The following is a 22,621-nucleotide window of genomic DNA, read 5'->3' as shown; positions in this document are numbered from 1 at the left end:
CGCGTACGGGTCCGTATCTGTCTGGCAAATGGAAAGTGCCGTATACGGTCCGTATCTGTGGACACTAAAAGCAGGTGAAAAATTGTCTGAAAAATGGCAGAACATTTCTGCAGGAAATTGTGCAACAGTGCTACCCTTGATTCTGAGGAAGATTGAGTCTGTCACAAAAAAATGTATTGCTAAATTAAGAAATTGCACTGACTTTTGTTGCACTGAGTTCCTACTGTGGGGTCTGCATTTTTGATATGTAAAAATCAAAGATACAAGTTCAGATTTGCAAAGGCGCAGATACTCCACCGTTCTAATAAAGGTGGTGCAATTATTGGAAGGTGATACAAGAGTGTTCTAATTTATGTAGTTATGACAGGAAAAGTCTAATTGTGACAACATATCCAGTGCAACGTTGTATGGAAGAACCGGCAAAGGCAGGCTATAATTTGTTTGATTTCTTGACTGATGTAACTTTCAAATATTTTATTATGGGATTTTGTTTACTTTAACATAAGACTTTCTTGGACATATTTCTTGTAGTTTACAGCTAAACAGCAGCTCATTTTAAAATTATGGTATTTCTAGAAATGAGCTGTAACATACGAGCTGTGGAAAACACAGCACTACCTTAATGTTTTTGCAAAAGCGCTGGCAGGCAGACTGTCCTTGCTGAGAAAAACTTTGTTGCATACTTTACACCAAAGAACTGAATGCTAACTCAATGACTATACTTTGTTTTAATATATGTAAAAAGAAATGTACATAATAGTGATATTGAATCAGTGACAACACAAACATTAAGTCCTCTTCCAGTGTCCCTTCAACAATCATCTCCTAAATTAAATATCAATGTCTTGTAAACATATTATACGCGTAAGTTAATCTCTACAAGTCATGTCCATAAGACAGACACGGATTCCAAAAACTGAGCACAATTCAGAAAGTGGAAACATAGAAAAAAAAGACTGTGTGGTCAAAAGTAAAGTAAATAATGTCCATTAGCAGGAATACCCTATATTTTTATTAGGACCTTGTCCAGAGTGAAAAGGAATAGTAAATCAAAAGATGCTTTCATTTTTTGTCATATGTCAAAATAAAAAAATAATAATCTCACAAAAAGCAAACACTTGTAAGATGGCAGCTTCAAGCTGATGATTCTTGCAGCAGGTGAACTCCCTATAGACTGCAGTACAATTATAGCCAGCACAAGTTCAATCACAACTTGTCCTTGATTAACTATAAGCGCTGCTGCTAATGGTGTTCGATTGTGCTCTTACAACATCACAAGTACTCTTATCAACTACGACCGACAGTCCTAACGCTCAGGCTGAGGGCATCTTCCAGGTGAGGGTCACTACCTGGACCTGCGATCTTTTCTGTTCTTGTCTATGCTTTTGTCCATGGTCTTTTCGTTGTCCCCTCTGCATTTGGGGCAATACCACTTGCCCTTGGGCTTGTAGGTGAGTCCCACACAGGAGAAGTGGAACCACTCAATAGGGCACTGGTCATTGTCGCAGCCGATCATCTCACCGTAAGACACCTGCTCGCAAAGACAGTAGGTGGGCTCATTGGGATCGATAGCAAAGTCGACAGGCGAGGCGTCTCGTTCCTGTTTGGCCTTGCGCTTCTTCTTCTTCGCAGACTTGGACTTCTTCTCTCGAGGTGGAGGAAGGGACAACTCCTCCACGGGATCGTCCACCATAGAACCATTAGCAGATGGGTGGCTGGAGTCACGGCTCTCACTGTTCCTTTGACGTCGTGGACGGCGAGTTGAGGCGCGTTCAGGGGCTGGGGACTCCTGAATGCTGGAACGCCGTTCAGTAGTGAGTCGCTCAGCCTCGCTGGGTTCCTGGAGGCATAGGGAGTGGGAGTCCATCTGACGGGAACGATTCTCCACCAGCTCTGTCATCTGGGTTACAACATGGATCTTCTCATCACCTAGCTCCTGGCTGATGATGAGCGCTCTCTGCAGCTGGATCTGCAGGCGCTTTCTCTGAGCTGCATCTTGCTCACCTTTGTATTTCTCAAACACTTCATCCACCTCCTTCAGCACCTCTGCAGAGAATAAGAAACAAAGGCAAATTAAGGTGTGTAGATTGATGCAAATCTCTGAATCTGACTTATTTAATGTTTTAATTATTAGGTGTATTTAACCCTCTGAGCCCCAAAACCTACTACTAAATTTGAAAGGCGTGTTGTTATAAAAAAAAAAAAAATGAACACCAAAACTACACTATTTACCTGGACCAGAAACTGTAAAAGCAAACACAATCCCCATATTTGCAGCTTTCTGATAGTCAAATCCTGTGTGTCAAGCTGTTCTGTTGGGAAAATTAACCAATCCGCAATTTAAAATTGTTTATCAAAACCACTTTATTATACAAGTCTCATTAAGAATATTGTCAAAAATAAACTGTGTAGTACGCCAATTCCGTAAAAAAGAAAAAATTCTGTGCTCCTCAGTACAACCATGAAGCCATTGGTGACTTAGCAGCAACCAGCAGTCACATGACTAAAATCTGCAATAGACTTCATGAATAGCAATAGCACCTGTTGATAGAATATTTTATTTTAATGCATCATTAAACTGCCATGAAAAACATTATGAAGATGAAATTTGATTGCATGAACAAACCCCAAGTGTGCTCCCTCCCTGGCGCATCATATCCCTTGATAATGAAGCCTCTTCACCAACTGTTGCACTCTCTGTGGGGTCTGTACAAGTCTTGGAGTCTCTCGTCACCTCTGCTTTCATCTGGTGGAGGATGCGACTGGCGGGATTGGCTTCACAGTCTAAACACACCCACCACCTCCACTTTACAAGTAACGCATCCCTGGCAGATTGCTTTGAAGTCTGACAGAGGTGCACACAGAGACCAGTGTGAGGTCCCCGTTCAGTCATTCCCGATCCAGGTCGGCCACAAGGAGCCAAAAGGCCAATTCATGCTTTCCACATCCATATGTGTACAATGGTAACACAGCGAACGGTGAGCTTTCCTTTGGTATACTGAAAACAGTGGCAGACATTGCAGAAGAGTTCTGGAGAAATGAGCATTTCCTACTATGTTTGGGCTCCATCATTGCGAAGCATGTACACATCAAAGCACCTCCTATGTCTGGCCGCGAGCACTACAATTCTAAGTCTTTTTTGTTGTAGAATTATAAAGGTAGAGATAATGGAGATTCATCTTGCACAGTCTCTCTTCATAGGTTTGTTTTAGGTACACATATATATACTTATTAGATTTGGGTAAATTTAATTTTTGCATGTATTTTTCATTGTTGTGTTACCATTTAAACTAATAACAGTGTATTTAAGGTAGCAAAAGAAAATTAAACCTCCTGGTCTTCAGTAAAAATATGTAATTAAAAGTCACCAATATTTAAATGTAACGACTGAAATTAAACACTTTCTTTTGATCATATTTTTTCCACATATATAGCCCTGCCTATGTTGAGGTATCTTGATAAGAATCTACAGTAGATACTACAAACCTACTGAACAGGACAAGGACATGATGTTAGCACTGGTGGAGCAGGAGGAGGAAGAGCAAGAAGAGGAGGAACAGGAGGAGGAAGAAGAACACTGATGAGATGAGAAGGAAGAGCAGAAGGAGGAGGAAGAGGAGGGCTGAGCTGCAGTGAATTCCTGCCTACAGGAAATGACGGCGGTCAGATGCTGAAGGGGGTTGCCTAGAAGAGGGGCTGTTCGACTCTGCGGTTCACACTCGACGGAGCAGGCAGATTGGAAAGTCTGACAAGCTTGCGAAGATATGAAATCTCGATATACATCAATTTAAACATCTCAGTGTGTGTCCTGCTCTCAGGCGGCGGTGTCGAAGACTTTTGGTTGACGGAGGCTGCTTGTAAGCCGCTGCTCGCTCTATGTCAACATGAAGCAACAATCAGGACTGTTTTCCTGTAGTGTAGGCTTTTGTTAACAGATGTCTGCAGTGCTGACTGTCTTGATATTATTCCCAGCCTTGTCACTAGCGGAGTTATGAACTAAATATCTCAAAAAAGCAAAGCGACAATAAACTGAAGCGGCGATTTTCGTTTACAGAATCTCACACCAGCTTCCATTGGAAAAAACGGCAGTGTATGTTAACCACGGTGCTCACACAATTCACACAATTATCGACCCTCAATACATATTCGCGATGGATTTTTGTCTTCAGCATTCATTACCACGATCAAGTAGTGTGTGATTCAGAAGCATAAGTTTATTCATTCTTTTCAATGGCATTCGCACAATAATCCTCAGCAAAAACACCGTGGTGGGCGGTAGTGTGCACCGACTAAAAAAAGTTTAGATTTTGCTAAAATATTGCCCTAATTTTTGATTATATTTGCGCCGATTGAGCCACCGAACCTCACTTATTCACACCATCTCTGGTCCCATGTCACACAGAAGACTGACATTTGCCCAGAGAAAGAAACATTAAATCCCATCATATTCTCATTGAGTTTGGTGTTGCACACAAAACAGGACGGAGCATATCCGGGCTATGCTAACTGACGAACGTGTGACTTCTTTATTCCACACTTGGCTCGTCAGTGTGCTTATCAGCATTTCAAACCGTTGTGTTACTGTTTGTTGGAGTAGGAATGAAGGAGGTTATTAGCTTTTTGCAAAATGGGAACGCAGTGCTCGTGCCTGCTCCACCATTTCAGCACACCACGCTATGCTGCGGTTAATGTTTGCCACTTCTACACAAGCAGTTGTAGTAGGAGATAAAAATGTATAAACACAATACCTTGATACTTTGCATCGATTTCTCGAAGCAGAGAAACATTTCTTTGTATGTCCAAAGGCAGGGACTCCACACATTCCAGATAATCCTCCACATAGTTGACCAGTTGTTGCGACTTGTCGGCATTTGGATAGTGATGGCCTAACATCGTCTCTACTATGCATAGAGGCACTAAAACAATATGGGGAAAATGTGAAAAATACACTGTTGAAATCAAATGCTTGGCGACTTTGCAGCTTGTAGGGCAGTTCCAAGCAGCAGTTCACTTCAAACAAAACTCAAACCACTGCGCATGCGGGAGTATTTTCCTTTTATGGTATTGTACAGTTTCCTTTTTTTGTCGTCATAGAAGGCGGGGCCATGTGGCTACGGAGAATCGGGATTGGTAGAAAGCGGCCTTATTATCATAGTATTTTCCCGGGAAATTAAACCAATAGGGAAATAAAGTGACTGAGCTGCCATAGTTTAGACCGCGACCACATTTGACTTTGTGTTTCATATTGGAGCAAAAAACCGGCAAGATTAAAGACTCAGTTTGTCACTGTAAAAATTAGAACCTTATTCATATACATACATGTATGTGTTTTCACAGAAATATAAATATCAACTTGTTTTACTGCAGTGCTTGTATATGTTAAAATGCACAGACGTTTACAAATGCAACATTAATTTCGATGTACACTTAGGAATAACAACAACCATTTTACTTATATTTTAAACATAAATTGTGTCTAACCTTAAAAATATAAAGACAATAAATTTTGCATCCACACAGTGGTCAAAATGAAGCACAAGAGGCTGAGATATTGCAACTGTCAATGCCTGGCATTAACCTCTAACAAGCTCCTACAATTATCATAATGCCATTGGATAGAGAGTGCTGTTAGATACTCCTTATCTGCTTATATTTGTAAAAATCCATGACTGCAGTTTTTGATGTAAGTCTCCAGGGCAGTTCAGCTTGTATTAGATGTCCAGAATATGCAGACACAGTGTGGCTGCTCAAAATAATCAGTTGATTTTGCTCTGCAAATCAGTAAATACTGCATTGTTGTTGTTCGGTTTTCCCTACTTTGTGCTGAGGCTTTTGTAAGATTAATTGTAGCTTCATATATTGTCTCTAAATGAAACAAAACCAATAACATAGTCAAGAAACAGATCGATAGTGCTGATGTCAGGACACATTTAATGCATTTCAAAAGCTTTAAACTCACTCACAAGGCTGAGGTAAGAACAGAACTGACTGTGACAATACCATATAATTAAACAGTGTCACTGTCAGCCACCTGTTTGTGTGTTTGGGGAAATGGCTTATTTCCTCTTTTCTGTCACATGAATCAAGAAATATTGTCAGTGTTAGGTAAAGTGGTGATAATAGCAAGAGCTAAGCGAGCATTATTACTACATTTGAAAAACTCTGTTCTGCTAATATTATTGTTAATAACAGTATTTCTTTCGCTCCTACGATTGTTACTACAGCTGTTGGACTGACAACTAAATGTACATGATACTCTGACGTTGCTGGGACTACTACCACTTTTATTTGTACTAACAAAAGTACTGCTAATGATATTGCTGTTACATTGGCTACTGCTAAAAATCATATATTGCTGCAGTTCAGCTACTTTGATTAGTGACGGTATTCATACAACTGCTGCCAGAACCGCTACGACTGCTATTATCTGCATTCTATGAATACTACAATTGCAACACTAGTACTATTGGAACCATTTTTCTGCTAATTGTGTTGTTACTATTGGTATTCCTGCTACTAGAACTATTAGCACTACTACCAATGGATATTAATAATACTATTATTACAACAACTAAACAATCAGTCATATAGCTGCCAGTATTAGTGCTGCTATTTCTGTAATTACCACTTCTACAACTACAGTATTATGACAAATGTACTACTATTTTGTATTATAGTATTACTACTACCTCTACTGTTATTACTACTAATATACCACTACAGCTGCTACTTCTACTATGGTGCCTACTCTATCTACTGCATTACCACCACAACTACAATTATTATCATTCTTAAGAAATGGCCACTACTATTATTATGAAAGCTATTGCACTATTATTATTGTAACTGTTGGTATTTCAACTACTACTTACTTTAGAAATACTACTACTTGTAACATTAACTGAGATAAGAAGCCATGAGGTATTCATGACAATGACTTGTGGGGGTAATATTCCCCCTGGAGGGCTGAGGGGAGAGATGTCCCTTTTTAGAATTTAGAATTTTACATTTTGCTTTGTTCAAGCTAAACTTTAGATCTTTGTGATTCATTTATCTTCTAAATATGTTCATATACCACACTCCTTGTATACCTTAATCTTTTTTTTAAAATATATATATTTCTACCAGTACTACCCTAGTACCGCTACTTCTTTGTCAAGCTGGGACATTCTAAAAACAAAACAGTTCTTCTTGTTGGATAAGGCACTATATGCAATAAAAACAATATTCTCGCACTTGTACTATGATTGCTTGTGCCCACCCTTTCCAAAACCGGCCAAGGCAGATGACCCCTCTCCCTGAGTCTGGCTCTGCTGGAGGTTTTTCCTTCCTTAAGGAGATTCATTTTTTTCTCTCCTACTGCTGCTATGTGCTTTCTAAATGGGAATACTCAGGAAATTTGAGATTTTATAGCTTTCTCTATGTACACATGAAGTATCTGGAGGTGTCATACAAATAAAACTGAACTGAATAAATTTTTCTTCTGTGGTTCCCATTAAAGAATGCAACCACTACAGTACTACTGAAGTTATCCATATTGCCACCACACGTACTTTTGTCACTATTACACTGCTATTGACACTTTAACTACAGGTATTTCCGTTAATACTACCATTGCAATAACTACTGTAAGTACTACATTACTACGATTACTTTATTACAGATAAATTTAATACTGGTGTCATAACTTTGTCTCCACTCTTTGTCTGCTAAATGCTAACGGAGGGAAATCACATGAGCAGACCAGTTATTGCGGTCGGAGTCCAGTTTCATTTCATTCTGGCGCAAAATGACTTGTTGCCTCGTTTTTTTTTTTTTTGTTTTGTCCACGGTTTCTCTCTGCTGTCACATCGGTTTCGTTTCCTGACTTACCGTCACTTGACCGGGTTAAAAACGATCAGTTGCGCTGTTGAATCCACACTAGTACTTCCTTTTGGTTTTCAATGCAAAAAAAATTAAAAAAAATAAATCCCAGAATTTACGACCTACAACACTTCATTCCACATTCTGGTAGAAATGTGTTTTTGACCCCTCTTGCTTTCATGTTAGCTTGTTCTTGAATTTAATTGAATTGTATTGAATGTAATAGGGGAAAGTTATTGTTCATCTGCTTATTTAAAAAAAAACCATTAATTTCTTACTTTAACCCATTTAATACAACTATCAATCCCCACTAATACATTCTAATTTGTATTATCTGTTTACATTTTAAATGAATTTGGAAAACTTGTACACAGTAGTGGATGTATATTACAATCTTATATTACACATTTAAGGCAAAGTTTTATGGCGCTATGGTTAGTATCATTGCCTTGCAGCTAGAAGATCCCTGGTTCGTGTCTTTTTACGTAGAGTTTGCATGTTCTCCCTGCATGTGTGGGTTTTGTCAGGTTTTCCAACTTACTCCCACAGTCCAAAAACATGCTGAGGCTAATTGGCAATTCGAAATTGTCCCCAAGTGTGAATGTGAGTGTGTTTGTTTGTCTCTATGTGCAGCCCTGTGATAGACTGTTGACCTGTCCAGGGTCTACCCTGTTTCCACCTGAATCAGCTGGGATCGACTCCAGGCCCCCGGTGACCCTAATGAGGATTAAGCGGTGTATATGGATGGATGGAGCACTTTACTGTATGAGGCCTCTAAAACAGGCTTATTCATGTGAAAATCAGTGATTAACACCCCAAACATCTATTACAGGTGCATCTCATATAATTCAAATATAGTGGAAACAGCTTGATAGTTTACATCAGACATTGCTCGACGTAAAAATTATATATACTCTAGACTCAGTACACATAAGCTAAATAGAGTCTTGAGTTGATTTAACTTTGATAATAATGCCTTACAGCCCGTGAACCATTTCTGAGTGGTTTTGGCGGTGTGGGGTCCTGCTGGAAGACAAAGCCTGCATTTCCGAAAAGCTCTCCAGCAGACGGAGGTATGTCATGCTCCAAAATCTGCTGGCAGCTGGCTGTATTCATTTTGAACTTGATTATATGAAGTAGACCAACACCAGCAGATAACAGGATATTTCAAAACACTAAAAGTGAAAACTTCACACTGGACTTAATGCAACTTTGAACCTGTGGATCTTCTCTCTTCCTCCAGACATTGATTTAAAAAAACATGCAAAGTTTACTTTGATCTGCAAAGAGAAGTTTGGACTGCTTAGCAGTGGTCTAGTTCATTCTCTGCTTATTCCAGGTAAGCTGCTTCTGACATTGTTGGATGTTCAGGAGTGGTTTGACTATATGAATTCACCACTTTAGCTTGTAGCCCATTTCCCTGATAAGTCTCTGTGTGGTGGTTTTAGATGTTCTGGCCCCAGCCTCAGTCCACTGCTTGTGAATCTCTACCACATTCTTGAATCTACTTTTCTTGACCATTTTGTCAAGTCTGCAGACATCCTTTTCGCTTATGAACCTTTTCCTAACGTGTTTTCCTTACAGTCAACATTCCATTAGCATTTTTTGGAGTCAGTGATTATCTTCTGGAAAGCTGTTAAATCAGCAGTCTTTTCCATGGTTCTGTGGTTGTGTATACTTCACCAGACTGTGAATTTAAAGGCTCTTTGCAAGCATTTAAAGTTACTTACCTGGTTTGAGCACTTCTCAGGACTGTGTGGGAGTGTCTCGGGGTCCTTGATTGACATCTCTGTAGCCCTCTGTGAAATATTCTAATATTTAGAAATTAAGTTAATTAAAGTTAAAGCAAACAAAGGCTTGAAATATTTCAGTTTATATGTACTAATTCTAGAATGTATATACTTTTTATGTTGAGCACTGAAAAAATTGAACCTTTTCCAATATATTCTAATTATATGAGATGCACCTGTACAATCTCAGTAGACACTGTGATTCATCAAAATAAAACACTGTGATTACTCGTGTAATATGAGAATACCATACATTATTCCATATTCCAATAAAAATAACTTCATGTGAAAGAAAGAGATAATTTTGCTCTCCGATACTCAGGATGCTTTTATTTCTTAAGACAATAAATTTCGACTTCCGGTCGTGCTGCGTCTGCCACGCTTCACGTAGCGGTGTATTTATGAGCGGAGACGCACCGCTGTTGCACATAGAGCTGGTGAGAGGATCAGAGCGACAATCAGGCAGCGAGTCAGTGAACAATGGTCACCATGCAGAGAGCTGTTGTATTCGTCTTTGTCGCCTGCTGCGCTCTTTTAGGTAAGACGCTCTCTATTCATATCAAAGCGAAAACATTGCAGGTGTTTCTAAGCACTAGATAGAAACCCGTTATGCTCCAGAATAGATCGATGTGCTGTCAAACGAGACAACTGTCCTGCCTCTGGTTGTAAATCAAGTGTTTCTCGGCAGCCTTCATGTGGAGTTCTGCCATGTATTACTAATAAGTCGGTCAGGAAGTGATGTTTCTTCGCAGTTTCTGAGAGGCTTGAGATGCTTTAATCAGACCCCACCGTGACTTCCTGGATTGTTTAGGGAACAGATATTTCCGCAGTCTTTCGATAGTGTTTCAGCTCTGAGTCACATGTCTGCTGCCAGATGAGATTTGTTTTTTTAAAGAATGGGATGAATCTGCAGCTTGGCCTGAAACCCACAACCCAGGGCTGAAAACAACAGTAACATTTTATCCTACTTCCTCCGTACGGTTAAACGATTTGGTCTATTTAAGTCCAAGTAATGACTTTAAAACAGTAAATCAAATAGTTAAAAAATATCTTCACACTTTAGTCTAATGCGGACGAATAACTAAAAGTCATGGTTTATATCCACCTTTTTAATGCTTCCTTTAAATCACCATCAGTCAGCCACTCTATCAATAACATGACACTGGTAACCTAACCAACCATCTGTAAAAAAGGCCAGACAGTGTTTGAACAACCTGCCTGAATCTGAAGATAAGCTCTGTACTGAAAACACACGACAAAGTGTTATAAGTCTGGCTTCTGATAAATGTGCTGATATAAGTTGACCTAAATATGAAAAACAGTCACACAATTAAACTCATCAGTTTGATTATTTTCCACTGTTTTTTGAAAAGACAGTGCTTCTACCATTTCAGACATCAAGAGTTGTAGGCAAAAAAAAAAACATTAAAGGGGCAATACTTTTTTTTAATATATTCCCAATGCTTTACATGATTTTATGTAATAGCTCCAGCGTCTTAACTCTCCTAATCATTCTCATCCATCTCTGCTATATTGTGTTGTTTTCACCTGTTTTGGTTTCACAGCAGTTGACTATAAAAGATAGATGAAGTCTCTTGGTCTGAAAAGTAAAGCCAAGGCTTTAAAACTTTCTAGCAGCCAGCAGGAGGCGACTTAACTGGTTACAGTAGGAAGTCTGATTGTATAGAAATCTATGAGATTGATCCTACTTCGAAGATTTGTTGCCTCAGTACATATTGTCCCATAGAGTTCACGGTCACTATCTCTGGTTTCAAGCCTTCGTCAAAACAGCATGTTGTAGATTTTATAAATTATGGTTACATCTAAAGGGCAAAAAAAAAAAAGCAGGGTATGTTGTAAGGCAGGCCTACCTTGTGATTGGCAGGTTGTCACTGTCACAACATGTGCAGTGTTCTCCAGTCAAGTCTATCAATTGCTTATTACATTTAGTTTTAAAAGTCTAATATTCCGATTGCTAAATTAAACTGAAGTCTTCAAAACAGTAGTCCACAAACCAATGGGTGACGTCTTAGTTGTTACATTCGTCTTTTGTCTATGTTAACGGTCCACAGATTCAGCTATGATAAGCTACATTTCCAGCAGCAGCAACACAGCTAAAAGGAATAAAATATTGAGGTAACACAAGGAAAAATGAATGATAATGTTGCTGTGTTACTCGGAAACTGTTTGCCAAGCTTTTATCCATGACAGCTTAGTCAATGATACTGTATGTCTGATATTGTATTTTCAACTACCCTAAAGTGTCCAAAAATGAGCTATAGTACCTTTAAGTAGAAGAAAGTAAAGTCAGAAAGTAGTATGTGTATAAATACTGAAATGGATTTCATTGTCTTTTGACTAAAGCGCTGTCACTGGCCGACGATGCAAAGGATTTGAGACCTCCTGCAAGTGTGTCCCCTGCAGAAGAGTTTAGCCCAAAGGCCGGCAACAGCACCCCCACGGCCACTACTGCAGTCCATAACATCACAAATCCAACCCCCACCACCACCAAGACTCCTAAGCCCACCACCACCACAACTCCTAAGCCCACCACCACCACAACTCCTAAGCCCACCACCACCACAACTCCTAAGACCACCACTACCACAACTTCTACCACCACTAAAACTCCAGCTCCTCCTGCACCAACTCCCCCCACCAGCATCCCGTTCAGAACATACAATCTGACAGACCCGAAAGATAAAAAAATATACTGCCTGATGGCTCAGATGGGGCTGCGGATCCGGCTGGAAACAAAAGAGGTACATTTATACAGTCACAACAACTGCATTGTTGAGTGGTCTAGCTAATCTCTGGAGTGCTCAAGTGTTAAACTTGCATTTAGTGATCCAGCACGAGCCTCTGACTCAGCTTACAGCAGTTTCTTTGTCAGCATGCTATTTTCAGGAATTGACAAAATGTTTTCATGTAGGTTTTGATTTTTTTTGATTTGTTGAATGTGAAAGCTTAAATACATGTCACGAGACAATTGCGAATTGTACATGTTCAGAAAATACATATTATTTAAAGAAACCCTGCCGCAGCACCATCCTGTTACCTTATTTCTGTCTTAATAATTTTCAGGCCAATGGAACATTCATTGTTCAGCCAAACGACACCAAAACATCGGGATCTTGTGGGGAAACCAATGCCAACCTTACCCTTTCCTTCAAGGACGGCTTCATTACTTTCCTCTTCAACAAGGTAATTTTGATTTCCTTCCAAGAGTTATCACAATTGTGTGATAATGATACCCAGAGTTGGTGGTAGCGGTAGCAATGAGATCGGTCGTGATTTTAGTAATCGCTCATCTTCAACCCATAATTAAATTAAGACAATCGACCTATTTAATTATTTGATAATGATGAATACATTGCTCAACTTCATATGAAGTACTGGAATCACAGAAAAAGTGCTAAAAAGAGAAGTGTATTTGACAAGTCGGAACATGTGACAGGGAAATCACACTGCTTCCCTCTCTGACAGCCGTGTGATTCATTCGCGGTTTTCTGAGTGACAATCCACATGTATGTCGAAACTGTTTGTTTAAGCATAAAATAAATGTATCATTTTTGGTAACATAGTAACCCTGGGTCATATTTATTATATTGCAGATCAGCAACCACAGTTTCAGAAGTTTTTTTTTTTTAATCTTGTTCTCTCCTCAGACGGAATGCTAAACAGAAAATGTATACAATGTTTGTTACATTTTGTTTGGTTACATCTGTTATTTTGATATAGTTGGTTATTTTATTCCTACAACCAGCTTGGGTTGGAGTGAAGCTTTTAAGAGTTTCTTTTTTATTTCATTGTTGAAAAAGGGAAGTATGTTAATGGAGTTCACTTTTCTTGTCCTACAATAAATGAGGCTCCACAACCACACTTGCTATTAGAATTCAGACACCTTGTGACTTTAGTAAAGTTAACAGTCTATTGGTTAGGGCTGCAAAACTAGTTGTACCAGTGTGATAGCACATATGTACTGCAGTTTCCTTGGGAAAACTCTTGTGTGATTTTGGCAGTGTGCTTTGGATCATTATAATGATGAAATTTTTCTCTGTTGCTAAGCTTCTGCAGACTGGGTGTCATCTAGTCAGCCAGTATTTTGGTTTATTCACAGACATTCATGGTGTCATCTATAAACATAGTCTTCCCAACACCTCTTGCACTCAAGCAGCCCCTTGCCATCATACTGTCACCTCCATGGTCTCACTACTTGGACTATGCATGTAGTTCTGTCCAGGTTCACGCTAAAATTGACAAACCCGATGTAGACTAAACAAATTTATCTTGATGTCATCTGACCAAAGGATGTGATCAGAGTATTCACTAGGGTTGTTTTCCTGTTCTTTAGCAAAATTTCAATTTATAGTTTTGTTCCAAATAGCAAGGATGTTTCTGTTGGACGCCGTCCATAGAGGCTCATAATGCACATAATGCACTGTTCTTCTCACTGTTTGAGCTGTTACAGAAGCTTTCACCAGTCTCTTTATTTACAAGTAGATTGTGCAAGTAGTGCTCTGTCCATGGTGTCATTTAAGGAGGATGACCGCCATGACTTTGATTTGTATTACTATAGTTCATTCTATACCTCCTGAATACTGGTGCGTCTGTTTCCACTGATGTGTAGGTGCACTCGGTGTCAGATGTTTCTGTTCCTCTGTCAATTTGTTTGCATGTGGAGCCATGATGTGGGCATGCAGATAGACACGGCTCATAGGTCCAAAGCTGAGGGTTAGGGTTTTTATCTATCAGAAACAGGCTTTCAGAGTAAAACCCTGCTTTGTGCAAAAAATGTCAAGGTATGTTACAGCCAAAGAGATAAATTAAAAATTATTGCATTTATGAATTTTTGTGATGTTTCAGCAAGCAGTGCATAAGTTCAAGAATTACTATTACTATTACATACTATATTGTAATTTTGAATTGTATATGAGTAGTATTTATAAAGATTTCTAGTGGTCTGACAGGTCATAAATGTAATACATTTTTGAAAAATGCAATGCAAAATTACATGCAAATAGCCAACAGTACTGTATCTGTTATTCATCCTGACCGCCATTAAGATTGTAGTGAGTATATAAAGGTTATAACAACTGGACAGACAGGCTCTGTTAGCAGCTTGTGTGCTGAGACAACCTGTTTTTCAGCTGTTAAAAGATCTCTGTCTATAAAGGAACACAGCAAACTTACCCACCACATGCTGGCACTCAGATAAAATCACAGGGGATAGATGTTCTTAATCCTAATCTTTTATCTTCACTGAAACTAACAACAATGTCTCACATTCATTTACAGTAAGGATTTTACATGCTGCCTTTAGAATAGGCCGTCATAACAACTTGGTTTTCTTACATTTCCTCAGAGCGTTGCCAATAACACTGCCTATGTTGATGCTCTCTCTTTCAACGTGCCAATAGTCAAAGGAGGTAAGTCTGAAATTTCAGGTTTTTTGTTTCCACCATTTTATCCATTCACCTTTAGACTCTTTTAATTGGGTCACTGCACGTACACTGATATTTTAGCTGCAGGTTGCTGTTGCACAAGGCTGGCAAATATTAACATCAAATAGCTAACAGCTTCTTTGTTTGTGTGCCTGTTTCGCTATGTTTAGACACAACCCGTGGAGTTACTGTTGAGCATGTGATGCCAGGAACAGCCAACATATTTTCAGTGCAATGTAGTCTAACAAGTTAAACTATATCTGATCAAAAGCATTCTCTTTATGTAAGTATGTCCTGACAGGACCTGAGCATTACTTTGTTATACTGTTGCAGGTAACACTGCAAGAACAGCCAAAAATGAGTCGATCCATCTGTTTGCTGCAAAGATCGGACACTCCTACTCCTGCAGGAATGAATCACTTTACATGGGAAATGGGCTGTACCTGGATATCAGCCCGGCTAGGATGCAGGCCTTCAATGTGACCAACAACAACTTTGGTGTTCGTAAGTGTCCTAATTTTCCTGAGAGCTTGTCCTTTGTTTACTTGATGCCTGATTATCCAAATCCTCATCATCTTTAGAGTCCCTAACAATCTCATTTAGGTAAGAATGTTAGTCAACACAGCGACCCACAGGTCAGGAGCAGGAGTTTTATCTACGCTCTGACTGCACTAAATGCCTGTCACTTTTGGGATGTTTATATTCGCATGCAAACATAAGTTGGTGAATGTTTTTGCCTTCAGCCATTACTATACTGATAATAAATGAAATTTGAAAAAATTACAAATAATTCCCAATTCTGCTTCGTAGGCTGCTGTAGTGAAGAATTGTGAAGTCAGCAGGCTGGAGCTACTGATTAGTTATTTCATTGTTTTAGTGACATTTCATGTTTTATTGGGTTTCAGAAAAGTGCAAATAAGATGTTTTTAATCAGTGAATTACTGTGTCTTATGTGTGTTTTTGTAGCTGACAACTGTCCTGCTGATCAGCCCAGCTACCGTGTTGCCATTGCAGTGGGAGTGACGCTGCTGGTACTCATTTTGGTGGTGGTGGTGGCCTACCTGCTGGGCCGCAGGAAGAGGACCGATGGCTACCAGTCTCTGTGAGGGGGAGGGGTTATTAAGAGGTCACAAAGTTGAGGATAAAGTGGAGGTCACTTAGTCAGTGAGGCTGTGATCTTTTTTGGGGGTTTAAAGGGAACTTCCACTGAAACCTAAAATACCATTTTTTCTGTTTTTATTTGCCTTTGTTTACCTGATTTACTGTTATTAACAATGTTTTATCCAGAAGCGTTGGTGTTTGGAGGCTGCAGTGGGCCACTTTCAAGTACTTCAGTGTAACAAGTATATAAAATGATACATTCAAAAATTACAAATTGATTAATCAAACTGCCACTTAACAGATGTCCGCCACCTAAAAGTTATTTCTAAAATCCAACCAGAAGACCAGTAGACAGGGCTCTGATTGGCCAGCTGTTAGGTGTTTGTGGAAATCTGGCCAATAAAGAACTCTAAAAATATACTGCCCTGTGGGTTGGACTTTTAGGAGACACACTGCCTAACCATCTTTAAATTGAAAATCTGGGAAATTCTAACTCTAAATTTTGTCTTTTGGATTGACATCTTTATATTGAATAAAATCACAAAAACGCAAATTCATTGCTTAAAATGGGAAAATACTAAATGAAAACTAATTGTTACAGCAAGAAACAAAATAATCATTGAATATAATACAAAGAAAAGCCACTAAAGGGAATAACTTTAAAAAAAATTATGTAAGACATCTGCTTTATTACCATTATTTAAAGAAGGAACTAAGAAACATGATTAGTAACTGTTACATTTGTGTTTGTTACATTGAGTTACATAACGCACCATTTAAATGCAAAATGCAAATATAAATAAGAGTTTTTACTAGCTCTTTTTTTTATTTCTTCAGTGGCACACGCTAGACGCAATGCAGATGGATTTTAAAAGACAAATATAAAGCAATATTTTTCTGTTAAGGTACAAGCACACATTTTTATGTGAGAATTACACAAAATTACAAAAGCTTGACTCCAGAGATGTAATTGTATCAGAATGAAACATCCTAAAGAGAGAAAGTGTTTCTATATTAGAAACTAAAATGTCTGCAAACTGACGATTGTCATAGAAAAAAAATGACCAGGAATGTGTTCTTTATTTGTAACAATGGACAGCCACAATTAGATCATTTAAAATTCTTTTTTGACAACATTGGTTTCTTTTATCAGTCTACCTTCACATTATACTGAAGTGTGTCATTGTGGAGTAAAAATCATATATATTCATATATATGTTCTGCATTAATAGTCTACTCATGTACTTATAAAATACATGCTAAAGGTAATTTTAACATTATTAACTGTTTTAGGATAGCTGTTTTTTTAATCAGATCTTGTTTAATTTTTTAAAAAGGGAAACGTGTCTAATCAGTAACTGCACAGCTGATTGTACTGAATACTGTGTGGAATTATTAATCAGCAAAAAGGGAAAATTAGACTGATGTCCTACATTTATTTGCACTGATTGCTGTCTTAACTGGCTATCGTTGTCTTTCTCAAATTACATGTTACATAATGCTGTGTTTTTATACAAATGTGGGGGTAGAGTGTCCATGTAGGTCAGCGAAGGTTTCTAGATGAGATTATTAACGGGTTATACATTCATCACTTCCAAGGAGTCCATCATGCTTCACCCACCAAGTCCACTCTGGTACTCTATACCTTAAAAGAACAGTTAGACAATATGGGAAAATTTGTTTTATATTTGTTTCCTACATTTTTTATGCTAAGACGTAGTATAAATCCTCCATGTATCTCCCGACAAGAATGTTTTACTTGTGCTTTGAATATACATAACTGACACCGATAGACGGATAGCACTGTAAATGAACTGCAAGCGAAGGACATTGTATTCATTGGCTGATCTTCCTGTCTGTGTCAGCAAAAAAAAAAAACAGCCAAAAAAATGGGAAATGTAGACATGTTCTTCTGCAATTCCTTGCAACAGCTGAAGATCATGATTGCGATTGAAAGCTCCAGAAGAAGCTAGTAGAAGGAACTTGTGGTGAGATCATTGTCTAAATGCTGTTTTGAGGGTTTCCAAGGCTGAAAAGCAAAGCCAATGTGAAAGTACCTTAAACTTGTGTTCTGTCTAACAGGTAGCAGGAGGTGACTCCTGTAAGTTGCAAGATGTTACAGAGAAACAAAACCTATGTCTCCCTTCATCTGTTACCTCAGTAAACATTTTTCCTATGAGTCAATTGTCAGTCAAATCTGCCTCTCACTCCAGTCTGTGGCTGGGTATAAAATTTGATCCTCAGGTTCACACTGCATTCAGGTTCCTGGGAAATGGAAATGGAAGAACTGTGATTTGAGCACTCAGGTGAAATAAACCAAATGAATATAGAGCTTTACATTTAAGGATTCGTGCACCCAAATTTCAAAGTGAAAATATTTCTCCATTTCTAAGTGGTATGTAGCTTTGTAGGGAGCAATTTGCTGTGCATATGTAACTTCTCTTGCCACTTTAACACTTTAACACAATAGTGGAGAGAAAAAGGTTCTGGAAGCAGAAACTGCAGAGGTAGGCTTCTTAAAATGTGAACAAATAAAGACAATACTATTTGTGGTACTACTAGATGGAAGCGAGAAAATGTTACATTTGTGTGATCAGACGCTTTGAATTTTGAAGTGAGTAGAAAAGTGTGCGACCTTTAATAATACTCTGTGGCCTTGTGTTGATACAATGAAAAGTGGCTCGGTGGGTGGAGTATACATGTAATGTTTTTGATGGACTATGTAAAGCTCTGTCAGTGACTGGCAGCTCCTGTAAGTTCTACTGGTGAAGAACCAGACCTACAGCTCACAGCTGCACTTCCATATTTTGTCCATCAGGTTGTGCTGTGGAGTTAAGAAGTGAGCAGTAAAAAGGGACCTTACTGTTGTGTTCATTTACTGGCTGTGTGAGAGCGCTTTTAACTGTTGTTAACGTCTTGTGCCAATAAAAACGGATATATTTCTAAAGATGTTCTTCAGATGTGAGATTGCATATACAATGGGGCGTAAGAGTTAATGTTAGCCCCACACTTTTTGCTCTGTACATTGAACCACTGGCACAGGCGATTCGGCAAGAAGAGGGACTAAAGGGGGTTATTATAGGACAAAATGAACACAAAATAGGACTATTTGCTGATGATGTCATGTTATACTTGCAGGACTTGGACACTTCTCTTCCCAAACTTCTGGAAGTAATAGATCAGTTTCATTTGTGCTCAGGATATAAGCTAAATATCACAAAGACTCAAATTATTTACTTTAATTATTCACCAGGAGAAGAAATTAAAGCTAAATTTAAAGTACAATGGAAAACTAATACAATTAAATATTTAGGTGTAAATATAACAAGAAGACCACAGCTATTATATAAGGCTAATTACAACCCTATAAATGACAACATAAAAAAAGATTTGGAGAGGTGGTCAACGTACCCATTGGATTTTAGTAGCAGAATAAATGTAATAAAAATGAATATATTGCCAAGGCTATTGTATTTATTCCAATCTCTTCCATTAGAAATACCAACTAAACAATTTGTACTTTGGGATAAAATGGTGTCAAGATTCATTTGGGGGGGTAGACGACTTAGAATACGTTTCTCTACTTTGCAACTGCCAAAAGAGAAAGGTGGAATGGCTTTACCGAACCTAAAATTCTACTTTCTGGCTGCACAACTACGACCTTTGTGTCTTTGGTGTGATAACTTTTATTATGCAAGATGAAAAGACATTGAGACATCTGTAGCCAATTGCAATGTCCAAACTCTGTTGGGAGAGGAGGGTTTAGATGACACTCTTAGGAGTCGTCTCAATCCCATCGTTATATTCTCACTAGAAACGTGGTTCTCTCTGGTTAAGCAATTTAAACTGAAAAACGAGCAAAAATTACTGAGATGGATAGCTCTTGACAAGATTTTTAAGCCAGCTAACTACAACTGTTTCTTTAAAGACTGGATGAATAAGGGTCTGACAGCTTTCTGTATAGTTACCAAAAATAACAAAATGAAGAGTTTTACGGAACTGAAGGATACATTTGATCTGAAGAACCAGCAGTTATTCAGGTACTTCCAGTTGAGAGACCTTTACAATAAGGAAATAAAGGGGATGTACCCTGGTGAGGTGGTTAACCCACTCATAGAAATAATGAGTGGTGCTTACCAACAGAAGATTACTAAGGTTGTTTCACAATTCTATCATGGTTTGTTAAAAAATTTAAAAAACACCTCACTGTATGTAAAAGAAAAATGGGAGCGTGAATTGAAGGTTAATATCACAGATGATGAATGGTATCAGATATGCAGCTTACTTCAGTCTTCCACCAGCTCCCAGCAGTGGAGAGAATTCAATTGGAAATGTTTTATTAGGTTCTGTATCTCCCCTCATGTGAAAAGTAAACAGCTTGGGATCCCACAAGCCTGTTGGAGGAACTGTGGTAGTATGGATGCAAACCACTCGCACATTTTCTGGACTTGTTCTAAAATTCAGCCGTTTTGGACAATTGTCAACAATACATTACAAAAGGTGTTGGGATACAATATCCCAAAGGAATTTAAGGTTCTGTACTTGGGGAACATCACAGAAATTGTACAGAAGGAGGACCATTATTTGTCCAAGATTCTACTGACTGCAGCTAGAAAGGCCATTACGAGACTTTGGCTCAAACCTAATACCCCAGATCAACATCAATGGACAAAGTTAATTCAGAATATCTTTTACATGGAAAAATTAACCTACACAATAAGGTTAAAGGAATCGGCATTTCAGAAAAGATGGGAAAAATGGAATATATTTCTATCTTTAGACAAAGCTTAACCTCTTATGTTGTTTTGGGGTTTTTTGTCTTTGTTTTTTTTCCATACAGCTGGAAACTGTTTGGTTAGTTTGACAAACTATATTATCGCTGAAATGTAATGCAATTTTAATTTTAAGCTGACATTGCATTCTTAAAGAGTCTGTACAGTCATTGACTTTGATATACAAGATGTAAAGAACTGTAACCGGGATTTTTTTATTGACTTTTTTGCTTTTATATGGTTAGTACCCTCCTCCAATGCCTCCATGTTTATTGTTCTTTGTTCAGTGTTTGTCTTATATACTCGTTTTAAAATATCAATAAAAAAAAGTGGGAAAAAAAAGAGTTAATGCAACATTAAAAATCTATAATTAAATTATTATAGATTTTTAATGTTGCATTAACTCTTTTAAACCTGGAAATCGGAAGTTTGAGAATTTAGAAACATTTAAATACACAAGAAGTTGTGACATGTAAAATGAAGAAGAATTTATTTCTAGGTAAGCAACAAAGCCAAAGCACAGCAGTGACAGTGACCATGCTACCCCTTTGCTGCTGTAATGGCAGTTGCATCCTTCCAATGAAGCAGTGTTTAAATGTAATGTTGCTACCTAAACCTTCTAGTAATGCTTTCATCAATAAATGCTTAGAAATATCCCTACTTGAGTGCCATACTTGATTAAATTTTGTTCATAGCATACTCATGAATGTTCTTTCTTCTTCCCCGTAATTACGGGAAAATCAAAGGCGAGTGTGTGTATACAGTGCCTTGTGAAAGTATTCGGCTCCCTTGAACTTTTCAACCTTTCGCCACATTTCAGGCTTCAAACATAAAGATATAAAATTTTAATTTTTTGTCAAGAATCAACAACAATTGGGACACAATCGTGAAGTGGAATGAAATTTATTGGATATTTTAAACTTTTTTAACAAATAAAAAAGTGAAAAGTGGGGTGTGCAATATTATTCGGCTCCTTTACTTTCAGTGCAGCAAACTCACTCCAGAGGTTCAGTGAGGATCTCTGAATGATCCAATGTTGTCCTAAATGACTGATGATGATAAACAGAATCCACCTGTGTGTAATCAAGTCTCCGTATAAATGCACCTGCTCTGTGATAGTCTCAGGGTTCTGTTTAAAGTGCAGAGAGCATCATGAAGACCAAGGAACACACCAGGCAGGTCCCAGATACTGTTGTGGAGAAGTTTAAAGCCGGATTTGGATACAAAAAGATTTCCCAAGCTTTAAACATCTCAAGGAGCACTGTGCAAGCAATCATATTGAAATGGAAGGAGTATCAGACCACTGCAAATCTACCAAGACCCGGCCGTCCCTCTAAACTTTCACCTCGAACAAGGAGAAGACTGATCAGAGATGCAGCCAAGAGGCCCATGATCACTCTGGATGAACTGCAGAGATCTACAGCTGAGGTGGGAGAGTCTGTCCATAGGACAACAATCAGTCGTACACTGCACAAATCTGGCCTTTATGGAAGAGTGGCAAGAAGAAAGCCATTTCTCAAATATATCCATAAAAAGTCTCGTTTGAAGTTTGCCACAAGCCACCTGGGAGACACACCAAACATGTGGAAGAAGGTGCTCTGGTCAGATGAAACCAAAATGTAACTTTTTGGCCACAATGCAAAACGATATG

The 22,621-nt window shown here is 38.4% G+C and overlaps 2 protein-coding genes across 4 annotated transcripts in view; one reads left to right on the top strand and one right to left on the bottom strand.

The window, feature by feature from the left end:
• The window catches only part of LOC110968153 (macrosialin-like), a 39,571-nt gene extending 17,941 nt beyond the window's left edge, over nucleotides 1-21,630 (top strand). For all 3 annotated transcript variants that reach the window (XM_051943843.1, XM_051943842.1, XM_051943844.1), the window contains 5 exons: nucleotides 12,018-12,415; nucleotides 12,738-12,857; nucleotides 15,019-15,082; nucleotides 15,431-15,601; nucleotides 16,064-21,630. In XM_051943843.1, coding sequence (XP_051799803.1) covers nucleotides 12,018-12,415; nucleotides 12,738-12,857; nucleotides 15,019-15,082; nucleotides 15,431-15,601; nucleotides 16,064-16,203 — 893 coding nt within the window. In that variant the 3' untranslated portion in view covers nucleotides 16,204-21,630. The remainder of the gene's footprint in view (nucleotides 1-12,017; nucleotides 12,416-12,737; nucleotides 12,858-15,018; nucleotides 15,083-15,430; nucleotides 15,602-16,063) is intronic.
• On the bottom strand, nucleotides 710-5,320 carry ing2 (inhibitor of growth family, member 2). Its single transcript, XM_022217994.2, has 2 exons — nucleotides 4,749-5,320; nucleotides 710-2,046 (listed from the first exon to the last, which is right to left on the bottom strand). Exons 1-2 carry the CDS (start codon nucleotides 4,891-4,893, stop codon nucleotides 1,346-1,348), a joined length of 846 nt encoding a protein of 281 aa, XP_022073686.2. The 5' UTR covers nucleotides 4,894-5,320; the 3' UTR covers nucleotides 710-1,345.
• Nucleotides 21,631-22,621: the final 991 nt, after the last annotated feature.

The sequence above is a fragment of the Acanthochromis polyacanthus genome, chromosome 23, assembly GCF_021347895.1.
Source record: "Acanthochromis polyacanthus isolate Apoly-LR-REF ecotype Palm Island chromosome 23, KAUST_Apoly_ChrSc, whole genome shotgun sequence".
NCBI lineage: Eukaryota > Metazoa > Chordata > Actinopteri > Pomacentridae > Acanthochromis > Acanthochromis polyacanthus.
This window is presented reverse-complemented; position numbering and strand designations above follow the sequence as displayed.